At 37.6% G+C, this 12,378-nt stretch overlaps 1 protein-coding gene across 1 annotated transcript in view; it reads right to left on the bottom strand.

Moving 5' to 3' along the window:
• Window positions 1-12,378, bottom strand: part of MMRN1 (multimerin 1) — a 109,633-nt gene that overhangs the window by 24,118 nt on the left and 73,137 nt on the right. The window contains exon 7 of the mRNA XM_055587650.1: window positions 9,820-11,805. Coding sequence (XP_055443625.1) covers window positions 9,820-11,805 — 1,986 coding nt within the window. The remainder of the gene's footprint in view (window positions 1-9,819; window positions 11,806-12,378) is intronic.

Genomic DNA, 12,378 nt, shown 5'->3' with positions numbered 1-12,378 from the left:
GTGTCTTCAGAGTGCCCTGACTCATTGTACAAATGATATGTTTTAGGCTGAACTTCTGCTTTCCTTTTAGAGTTTTGATATGTGCTCAGCAGAGGGTGCCTACGTGACCAGCCCTGTTTAAGATGAAAGTTTGTGTCCCCTACAAACTCATATGAGGAATTTCTAACTCCCAAAGGGATGGTATTAGGAGGTGGGGCCTGTGGGAGGCATTTAGGTATTTAGGGTGGAGCCTTCATGAGTAGGATTAGTGCCCTTTTAAAAGGGACCCCAGAAAGAAAGAAAAACACCAATACAGTATACTAACGCATATATATGGAATTTAAAAAGATGGTAACAATAACCCTGTGTACGAGACAGCAAAAGAGACACTGATGTATAGAACAGTCTTTTGGACTCTGTGGGAGAGGGAGAGGGTGGGATGATTTGGGAGAATGGCATTGAAATACGTATAATATCATATATGGAACGAGTTGCCAGTCCAGGTTCGATGCATGATATTGAATGCTTGGGGCTGGTGCACTGGGACGACCCAGAGGGATGGTATGGGGAGGGAGGAGGGAGGAGGGTTCAGGATGGGGAACACATGTATACCTGTGGCGGATTCATTTCGATATTTGGCAAAACCAATACAATATTGTAAAGTTTAAAAATAAAATAAAATTAAAAATAAATAAATAAAATAAATTTTTCTAAAGAAAAAAAAAAAAAAGGGATCCCAGAGAGCTCCCTCCCTCCTTCCCTTTCTGTCATGTGAGAAGAAAAGAAGTTGAGTCTGTAGTCCAGAAGAGGGCTTTCATCAGAAACTGACCATGCTGGCCTGATCTCAAAACCGTGAGAGATAAAGTTCTATTGATTATAAGCCACCTTACCTATGGTACTTGTCATAGCAGTATAGCAGTGTGAGCTGACTAGGACAAGCCCCTGTAAAAACCTTAGGAGTTGGATATCTTGGTGGACTTCTCTGGGCAGAAAAATTGCATGTTACTGCATGTTTTGGTGACTGGAAAAAAAAAGATCCCACACAGAAGTGGGACCCCCTTATAGGAGGGAGAGAGCCTAAGAAAGCCTATGCCTGGATTTCTCCAGATTCTGCCTGGGTCCCTTTCCCTTGCTGATTATATCATGCATCATTTCAGTATAATAAAACTTAGCTATGTTTGTAGCTATTTTCTGAGTACCATAGTGCTTCCAGCATATTGGCAAACTTGTGTGACATTTTGTATATGTTATGAAACACATTGTAAACTAAATTCAAACAGCAATCCTTCAAAATAATTAGCTTATATTCACTATTTTGTATAGAAGTCAACTTATCCTGAGGCATATGTGAGAATGATTACTTTTTATAACATGGAAAAGCATATCAAGAGCTGAAATACCAAGGAGAAAACTCATTAAAACTTCTGCAGATCTTTTTTAGTGCTTGAAATGCACAAGCATTTTTATACATTTAAGCCTTTACATTTTTAATCTTGTTCTTTTTGACTTATTGTTATGTGATAAGCATAAGTTCATTTATAAACATGTTGAGTTTAAAATAGTGAGACTTATAAATTAAAAGTAGAACAATGGAATACCCTGAGCATTTAAATTATGTTGATACATGGAAATAATTACATATCAAATATTAAGTGAAAATATTAAAGAAAATAATATATAAACATTGAATATAGCTGAGAAAATTTTATCATATAGTCATAACCATGTTAATAATTCACTGTGTTCCAGTTGATTTCTTTGATCCTTAAAATAAACTTTGTAAAGTAGATATGTTATTCTAATTTTATAAATGAGGAAACTAAGTTTTAGGAAAAAAGACTTATTACAAATAAGTCTTGCTAGGCAATTCGGTGCTTCTTAGTCATCCACAACTGCCTCTATGCTGTGTCACAAAATTTATAAGTGATTTTAAAGTGATATAACAGTTAAATGTTCACTAGTTTCTTATTTTTCTCTTTTTAACTGCTTATATTCACAGCTATGATCATTTTAAAAGTTGTATATCATACACTACCAAACCTTTTACAAAATCTTTCTTAAAAAGAGTAACTAAAGTGATCATGATGAATGAGAGGTTTATTAAGGAGAGTTAAATATACCTGGTAAATACAGGGGAAATAGTTAAAGTAGAAAGCCAGTGGTCTCACGAGCGGAGGACACAGCCTCAGCCATGCTGCTGACATTGTTACCACAAGAGTCAGCTTCTCTTGGAAGGCAAGCAGCCAAACTCTTTCTGTAGGGACAAGTCTGCCAATTGTACAAACAAATCTTCAAAGTGAAATAAAATCCTCTTGATGTCTATTGGACTATTGTTTAGAAACAAATCAAATATTTAGGGATTCAACCAGAACAGTTTATCAGCATTGGCCTAGGAGGAATCATAGTTAGCATAACTGAATGTGGAAATGGCTCAGAAGGAAGTGAGGGGAAGAGGACTCTGAATTTTACCTGCTATTGCATCAGGCCCAAGAAGATCTTGTGAATAACCAATGGTAACTTTCAATTACAACTGCCCACTGGCCATTATCATGGAAAAGCTACACTGAAAAACACCCACTTGCCTCTCTCTGATCAGAAGCAGAAATAAGTGGCAGTATTTGGATTCTCAAGAAAGCAAACTCCCTGGGAGTATCAATGCTGGTCATATGGAATATTCAGATATGGCCAGACTCTGAAGTAGGTATGATGCATCAAACACAAGCAGAAGGAAGAGAAAGGCAGGTGAATACACTTCAGAGTCTACTTGAGTACCGTGGTTCAGCTGAGGCCTGTGTCCAACAGACCAGGAGTCAGGCTCTTTCACTTACAAGGCATGACCTTAGGCAGAGGGTTAGTTTACTCATCTTCAAAATAAAAATAATGATAGCTACCTCATAAATATCAAATGAAGGAACATATGTAGAATAGTTTGAATAGAGCCTGGGATGTAGTAAGTGTTATTAAATAGTATCCAATATTACATCATTGTAGTATTTCTATTACTAGGCTTCAAAGGAGGTTATCAGTTATTAAGATTAAACAGAAAGAGACTCACAGACATAGAAAACATTTATGGTTACTAAAGGGGAAAAAGGTAGGGAGGAGGGGTAAATGAGGTTGCAATTAACATACATACACTACTATATAAAAAATAGATAAACAGCAAGGACCTACTGTATAGCACAGGAAACTATATTCCATATTTTATAATAACCATAAGGGGAAAGAGTCTAAAGAAAAACATATAAAATCTAAAAAAGAATATAAAGAAGAATATATGTGTGTCTAACTGAATGCTGTGTTGTACATCTGAAACTAAAAATATAAATCAACTATGCTTCATTAAAAAAATTAAATTTAAAAAAGTATGTTTATGTGGTTTTTATTCCTGAAAATTGTATTTATTCTGCAAATGATAGTGGTTATTATCTGAATAATATTGTGAAAGTTTTAAAATGATGATAAATTACCTTCTGGCATTAGGTAAGGGAATAATGTGGCTGGACTATATTTACCATATCATAGCAAAGGTCAGAGGAAACACAGCCAAATTTAAGTAGTGTTTCAGTGTGCCTGACAGCTTGTATCAAAGAAAGTAGTATATTTTGCAATTGGTTTATTCTTATAGGAGAATTTAGCCTGAATCCACTGGTTTTATTACCTTACATATACTTTACCTGCTCAGCTGTCCAATGAATGCCACTAGTTTCATGGCTCATAGAAGCAGAGCTGGCTTAATGAACATGCGTATCTATGCATTCACTTGAAAGGGCCCCACATATTATGTTGCTGCTCCTGCATAAAGTGAATATCTACCCCACATATGAAATTAGGCCAATAAATCTTCATTGCCCTGACATCATTATGGGTTATCTTTACAAAGATAAAATAAATAACTTTTAATTAATTATTAATTTTAGGTCTATAAAAATTCTACTTACAGTAAATAAAGAAACCAGAAGCAATTATATAAAAGCATCAGTAAAAAAAGAATCAATACTAAGTTAATTATTAGCCCATTAATATACTGGTATATAAATACTCAATGCAATTTTTATAAGCTCCTAGCATGTATTCTTTACAATGAAAGAATATGAAACTTTGTTAGTTTTTTATTTTCTATTGAATTTTGAAGCTATTTAAATTTATTGTTGCTGTATAGACACAGGTATTTTTTTGATTTAAGGGGGAAAAAGACATGGCTTACCTGGTGTATGATCACACATCCTATGGAGCTTAACAAACTCATTTGCAGTGTCCACAGAGGAAAGACCAGGGATTAAAATAATATAGAGGAAGAACAACACATTTTTCCTAAAATTATTATTATAAGAACATCTTTTATTGAAACACTGCCTTTTCTTGGAAATATGTAAAGCCTAAATAATTGTTCTGCGATCCCATAGGGTAAGATTAGTTTTCCTGAGTCAGATTAATTTGAAAGGAGTCATACATAAATAAATACAATAGTTTAAATAGTGAAGAGATATTTCAACTTTGTATTATTCTGTGATTTTTAATATTATCAGAACATTCAGAGATAAAACATGAAGGGTCATATTATTTTAGGATAATGACTACCCTTTTGTAATTAAAAAACAGTAAAATACAAAATTCATCCAAATGAGTGTATAATTAAACAGCAAACTCATATGAGAGGTACACTGCCATTTCTTTTAGGAATAGTATTCTTTTCATTGTGAAAAGATTATTTAATGTTACTCATATGCCAAACATCTCAATAAAACACTTCTTTCATACAGAGAGACTATTAAGTAGTTTATATGCACTACAATAAATTCCTCTTTCCTCTCAAATGTATGCTTCTCCTCTGGTGTTTATAATATTTGTCAATGGTACTTCTAGCCTCTCATTTCCCAAGTGCAAAACCACAGAATATTCGACTTTTCTCCCCTTCCCAAGTGCCATGAATTCAGGCTGTGAATGGCTCACATATTTTTATTTTTATTTACAATGATCCAGTCTGCAACAGATACAGTCTGGGACTGGATATTTCTGCTAATAAGCTCAGCAAAATATCTATTGCAATTCCATCACATGAATGGAAGAATCTGAGATGCAGAGGTGAACTTACTCAAGGCTACACAGACATACTGAAACAACTAGGACTGGAATCATGTGTTGTTGTTCCTTTGACCATTAATTTTCCCACTATCTTTTCGTGTCTGCCAAAAGGATCTACCCCAAGTCCGAGGTCAAGAGGGGCGGCCAATAGGAGCTACCCCACGTTCGAGGTCAGGGGCGGCGGCCGAGAGCGCCAGGCTGCAATGATGCAGGAGCGGCTGAGAGGAGCTAAGCCCCGCCCAAGGCCAGGGGTGGTGGCCGGGAGCTACGCCATGTCCAAGGAGCGGTGGCTGCGCTGTGCAGGAGGGCTGAGAGGAGCCACTCCACGTTCAAGGTAAGGAGGGGTGGTGGTGAGGACATACCCCTCATCCAAGGTAAGGAGCAGCAGCAGCCTTGAAGAAATACCCCACGTCCAACGTAAGAGAAACCCAAGTAAGATGGTAGGTGTTGAGAGAGGGCATCAGAGGGCAGACACACTGAAACCATAATCACAGAAAACTAGTCAATCTAATCACATGGACCACAGCCTGGTCTAAATCAATGAAACGAAGTCATGCCCTTTGGGGCCACTGAAGATGGGCGGGTCATGGTGGAGAGGTCTGACAGAATGTGGTCCACTGGAGAAGGGAATGGCAAACCACTTCAGTATTCTTGCCTTGAGAACCCCATGAACAGTATGAAAGGCAAAATGATAGGATACTGAAAGAGGAACTCCCCAGGTCAGTAGGTGCCCAATATGCTACTGGAGATCAGTGGAGAAATAACTCCAGAAAGAATGAAGGGATAGAGCCAAAGCAAAAACAATACCCAGCTGTGGATGTGACTGGTGATAGAAGCAAGGTCCAATGCTGTAAAGAGTAATATTGCATAGGAATCTGGAATGTCAGGTCCATGACTCAAGGCAAATTGGAAGTGGTCAAACAGGAGATGGCAAGAGTGAATGTCAACATTCTAGGAATCAGCGAACTAAAATGGACTGAAAAGGGGGAATTTAACTCAGATGGCCATTATATCTACTACTGTGAGCAGGAATTCCTTAGAAGAAATGGAGTAGCCATCATGGTCAACAAAAGAGTACGAAATGCAGTACTTGGATGCAATCTCAAAAACGACAGAATGATCTCTGTTCGTTTCCAAGGCAAACTATTCAATATCACAGTAATCCAAGTCTATGACCCAACCAGTAACGCTGAAGAAGCTGAAGTGGAATGGCTCTATGAAGACCTAGAGACCTTTTAGAACTAACACCCAAAAAAGATGTCCTTTTCATTATAGGGAACTGCAATGCAAAAGTAGGAAGTCAAGAAACACCTGGAGTAACAGGCAAATTTGGCCTTGGAATATGGAATGAAGAAGGGCAAAGGTTAATAGAGTTTTGCCAAGAGAATGCACTGGTCATAGCAAACACCCTCTTCCAACAACACAAGAGGAGACTCTACACATGGACATCACCACATGGTCAACACCAAAATCAGATTGATTATATTCTTTGCAGCCAAAGATGGAGAAGCTCTATACAGTCAACAAAAACAAGACCAGGAGCTGACTGTGGCTTGGATCATGAACTCCTTATTGCCAAATTCAGACTGAAATTGAAGAAAGTAGGGAAAACCACTAGACCATTCAGTTATGACCTAAATCCATTCCTTATGATTATACAGTGGAAGTGAGAAATAGATTTAAGGGACTAGATCTGATTGAAAGAGTGCCTGATGAACTATGGACAGAGGTTCGTGACATTGTACAGGAGACAGGAATCAAGACTATCCCCATGGAAAAGAAATGCAAAAAAAGCAAAATGGCTGTCTGGGAAGGCCTTACAAATAGCTGTGAAAAGAAGAGAAGTGAAAAGCAAAGGAGAAAAGGAAAGATATAAGCATCTGAATGCAGAGTTCCAAAGAATAGCAAGAAGAGATAAGAAAGCCTTCCTCAGCGACTAATGCAAAGAAATAGAGGAAAACAACAGAATGGGAAAGACTAGAGATCTCTTCAAGAAAATTAGAGATATCAAGGGAACATTTCATGCAAAGATGAGCTTGATAAAGGACAGAAATGGTATGGACCTAATAGAAGCAGAAGATATTAAGAAGAGGTGGCAAGAATACACAAAACTACTGTACAAAAAAGATCTTCATGACCCAGATAATCACGATGGTGTGATCACTCACCTAGAGCCAGACATCCTGGAACGTAAAGTCAAGTGGGCCTTAGAAAGCATCACTACAAACAAAGCTAGTGGAGGTGATGGAATTGCAGTTGAGGTATTTCAAATCCTGAAAGATGATGCTGTGAAAGTGCTGCCCTCAATATGTCAGCAAATTTGGAAAACTCAGCAGTGGCCACAGGACTGGAAAAGGTCAGTTTTCATTTCAATCCCAAAGAAAGGCAATGCCAAAGAATGTTGAAACTATTGCACAATTGCACTCATCTTACACGCTAGTAAAGTAATGCTCAAAATTCTCCAAACCAGGCTTCAGCAATACGTGAACCATGAACTTCCAGATGTTCAAGCTGATTTTAGAAAAGGCAGAGGAACCAGAGATTAAATTGCCAATATCCGCTGGATGATGAAAAAGCAAGAGAGTTCCAGAAAAACATCTATTTCTGCTTTATTGACTATGCCAAAGCCTTTGACTGTGTGGATCACAATAAACTGTGGAAAATTCTTCAAGAGATGGGAATAACAGACCACCTGACCTGCCTCTTGAGAAACCTATATGCAGGTCAGGAAGCAACAGTTAGAACTGGACATGGAACAACAGACTGGTTCCAAATAGGAAAAGGAGTTCGTCAAGGCTGTATATTGTCACCCTGCTTATTTAACTTATATGCAGAGTACATCATGAGAAATGCTGGGCTGGAAGAAGCACAAGCTGGAATCAAGATTGCTGAGAGACATATTAATAACCTCAGATATGCAGATGACACCACCCTTTTGGCAGAAAGTGAAGAGGAACTAAAAAGCCTCTAGAGGAAAGGGAAAGAGGAGAGTGAAAAAGTTGGCCTAAAGCTCAACATTCAGAAAACTAAGATCATGGCATCTTCCCATCACTTCATGGGAAATAGATGGGGAAACAGTGGAAACAGTGTCAGACTATTTTTTGGGGCTCCAGAATCACTGCAGATGGTGACTGCAGCCATGAAATTAAAAGACGCTTACTCCTTGGAAGGAAAGTTATGACCGACCTAGATAGCATATTGAAAAGCAGAGACATTACTTTGCCAACAAAGGTCCATCTAGTCAAGGCTATGGTTTTTCCAGTAGTCATATATGGATGTGAGAGTTGGACTGTGAAGAAAGCTGAACGTGGAAGAATTGATGCTTTTGAACTGTGGTGTTGGAGAAGACTCTTGAGAGTCCCTTGGATGGCAAGGAGATCCAACCTGTCCATTCTGAAGGAGATCAGCCCTGGGATTTCTTTGGAAGGAATGATGCTAAAGCTGAAACCTCAGTACTTTGGCCACCTCATGCGAAGAGTTGACTCATTGGAAAAGACTCTGATGCTGGGAGGGATTGGGGGCAGGAGGAGAAGGGGACGACAGAGGATGAGATGGCTGGATGGCATCACTGACTCGATGGACATGAGTCAGAGTGAACTCCGGGAGTTGGTGATGGACAGGGAGGCCTGGCATGCTGCGATTCATGGGGTTGCAAAGAGTCGGACACGACTGAGCGACTGAACTGAACTGAATATTACTTTTACATTATTCATACCCATCTCCTCTGATTCTGCTACCTCTTCCCGAGATCTGGTTCTTACGATTTTGCCAATAATGTCCTACTCTAATTTCATGCTACACACAACTGCTGGCTTCATGCTCGTGAGACACAGTTCTCACCATACCCCAACCCTCTGCTCGAAATATCCAAAGAGCACTCTTTACAAAATCATGTCTACCTGCCTGGAATGTGTCTCCCAAAATTTATAGGTTGAAATATAACCCCCACTGTTGATGACAGGAGGTGGGACCTTTGGAGTTGCTATGGAGATGAGGGTTGTGCCCTCATGAATGGGATTAGTGTTCTTATCAAAGAGACCTCACAGGCTCCCTCACCCCTTCTCCCATGTGAGGATACAGCTAGTGATTACCAGAACCAAGTGAACAAGGAAAAGGGCCCTCACCAGATTGTTACTATGCTGGCAGCTTAATTTTAGTTTCCCCAGCCTCTACAATGTTGAGAAGTAAATTTCTGTTGTTTATAATTTACCCAGTCTGTGAAATTTTGTTAAAGCAGCCCAAAGGGACTAAGATACTTAGCTTGTCATTCAAAGCCTTCTATCATCAGCCCAAACTGAATCCCTGCTCACTGTACATTCACTGGGCCAGTCATTCAACAGATATACACTGAGTTCCTATGACACACCAAACATTTTGCCACATAACACCAAAATGAACAGAACACAATCTAGTCTTATTCATCAAGGAGCTCATTGTCTAATAAATTCCTTTAATTACATATGCAAGAAAATGTTCTACAAGGGCAAGCTTGATCTTTTTATTGGGGGCCTGTCAGAAAAAAAGTTAAGACATATAGAACAAGTATTTACACTATAAGCATTTGTTTTGTATTGATAACTGCTTTACACAGGATGAAATAAGATTCAAATAATGTATCAGAGATCTTTGAATTACTTAACTATTTATCCAAGCTCAGTTAAGTGCCAAAGATTATGATCTTGCTAAACGATGCATATCTCCTAAATAGACTTAAATAGGAAAATGATTAAAAGTTATTTTTTGATAATAGCTTACCAGGAAGTAGAATGTTGTCTGTGTTTCTTTGGGCCCGGCCTATCTGGACAGTTGTCAGGTTCACTGTTGTTTTAAGAGTATTTGGTTTCTTCAGTGATGCTTTTATCTGCTTCTGTGACTTGACAATATTTGCAAGACTACTGGACAATGATTGATTTATATACCAAGTTAAATTAGATAGGGCAATTTGAGTTTTTATTTCAATTACTGATTCCACATATTCTGTCAGACTTGTCTGAAGAAGTTGTATATTTGGTAGGGAATCTTTTATCCTCTTGGGTATGGTAGCATTTAGTTCTGATATACTTCTAGAAGCACCATGACACGTTGCTACTACTTCATAGAGAGTCTTGTTAATTAAAGAGAAATTAATAGAAAGATGGATGGATTTTGCTTCTAGTGCTTTAAATCTGGAATTTAATACCTGCAGTTGTAGAGCCTGGTTGCCCTCATTTGTAGCCGCACTGTCTTTTTTTAGTGAAACATGGTAAGGTGTGAGCATCTTGGTCACTTTAGACTCAATGCCTTGCAACCGAGTTTCAAAATTTTTGGAAATTTTTGTGGCTGAGAGTATTTTTTCCTCCAGATGACTTATATTTTTCTGGAATTTTATCACTTGGGAACTGGTTTCATTGAACATTTTGGAAATCTTTTGAAAGTTGGATGGCCTTAGTTTTTCATCTTTAGGAATATATGCAAGGGCCTTGGCAACTTGCAGAACAAAGTTATATCTCTGATTGTCATTGACCAAAATCTGAATAGAGTCATTCAAATGTTGGAACTGAGAAATAAATGTCAATATAGTGTCCATATTTTGGGTACATTTATGATGGATCTCAGGATTATACTTTATTATATTTAAAGTTTCTTTTAATACATAGTTGTCTTGAATGAAATCAATGGCATCATTTACAATAGTTATTGTTTTATTTAGACCATCTTCCATTTCTAAGGCATGTTCATCAATACGTCTCTCTAAGGCATCCCCACGACTCTGTATTTCATTTCTAAGTAAGTTGTATCTTCTTGTAAGCTCTTTGGTAAGTACGTTAAGACTGTTAACAGCACTAGTCAGACTTTCCACTTTTTTCTTTGTAGCTACTACTTCCTTTGGTTGTTCGTAAGTCATTGTCTCTCTCAAGGATGCTCCCTGCTCGAGCAAGGGTTGAAGAATCTCCATATCATAAGTCAAATCATTTAGTTGCTCATTCATTTTGTCCATTTTATTGTCCATTGGAAAGAGAAACTCAACCAATGTTTGGTTTAAAACTTGTAAATTCTCTTCTGTGTCCTTAATTTGAATTTTAAAATCATCTCTGTACTTGGATAACATGTCTTCACATTCCTCCCTAACAGATTCTTTCTCCATCTCCAAAGCAACGGTGAGATTGTTTATCTTGCTGTCTTGGGCATGCAAATCATCAGATATCTGCAACAACATCAAACCTTGTTTCTTTATACTCTGATGTAAAGTAGATACGTATTCAGTGATGTTATTGCTAACTGATACAGGAATTGGAACAGTCTTCTGATTTGATACTTGTTCAGTTGATAAAAGATGCTCTTGCACTTCCTTCATTTTAGAAAGGGTCTTGTTGAGGGATTCATAATACAGAATTCTCCTGGAGCGCTCCTGTTCTAGAGCATCTTCTAAATGAGTCTGCTTTGCTTCTAGTTCTTTAACAGGCTTCTCACACATAAGGGTCATTTCTTGTCTAATATTTACAATGTGATCTTTCAGGTCCAGTATATCAATTGAAGTAGGCCTATTTTCTTGCATTAAAACAGACTTTTGCTGGACTGCTACTGAAATTACAGATTCATTAACTTGTTGAATTATTTGTCTGACATTTTCAAGTTCCTTGGAGACGGTTGATACAGTCTTGAAGAGCTGCGCTACGGTCTCTTCTATGTCATTTTGAAAAATTTTAAATTGTTCTCTTACTATTTCTTTTACCAGATCATTAATGCTTTTGGACTTTAGGCCTGGATAAAGAAATAAGAAACAACAATAAATGACATATGATTTTAACTGTGTAAACTCTTTATATCTCTAAAAAGATAAAAGTTTGTGACTAAACATTAGTGACATGAAATAAAAATATTTCTTGACTACATTTGCTTATGAAATTTTAAAAAATTACTGGTATTCCTACAAGGTGATCACTTCTTTTTTTTTTTAATTTAGAACATTTATGACTTTATTGTCTAAAAGGTAAGTGTGATAATGACATACATGGATTGGATAATGTGTTGTATGGGTGCTATTTAGTATTATTTTATTTTATTTTTTTATAAGTCTGAGGGGGAAAAAAATCAGTTGCAGGTAGTACACACTAGAACTGTAGAACTAAGTTTCTTTGGACAAAAAGACATGAAGGAAATACGATGGACTTCAGTTAACAGACCCTTGTATACAATGATTCTAGCCTTAGTTTTATATGAAAATAAATGGTTTGGGGCTTTCTGCCTTAGTACCTGGTATTAGCTCGTGACTGTTTATTAGCTTTCTAGTACAGTTGACCCTTGAACAAAGCAGGGATTGGGGCACCAGCCCTC

This window comes from Bubalus kerabau, chromosome 7 (genome assembly GCF_029407905.1).
Source record: "Bubalus kerabau isolate K-KA32 ecotype Philippines breed swamp buffalo chromosome 7, PCC_UOA_SB_1v2, whole genome shotgun sequence".
Lineage (NCBI taxonomy): Eukaryota > Metazoa > Chordata > Mammalia > Artiodactyla > Bovidae > Bubalus > Bubalus kerabau.
This window is presented reverse-complemented; position numbering and strand designations above follow the sequence as displayed.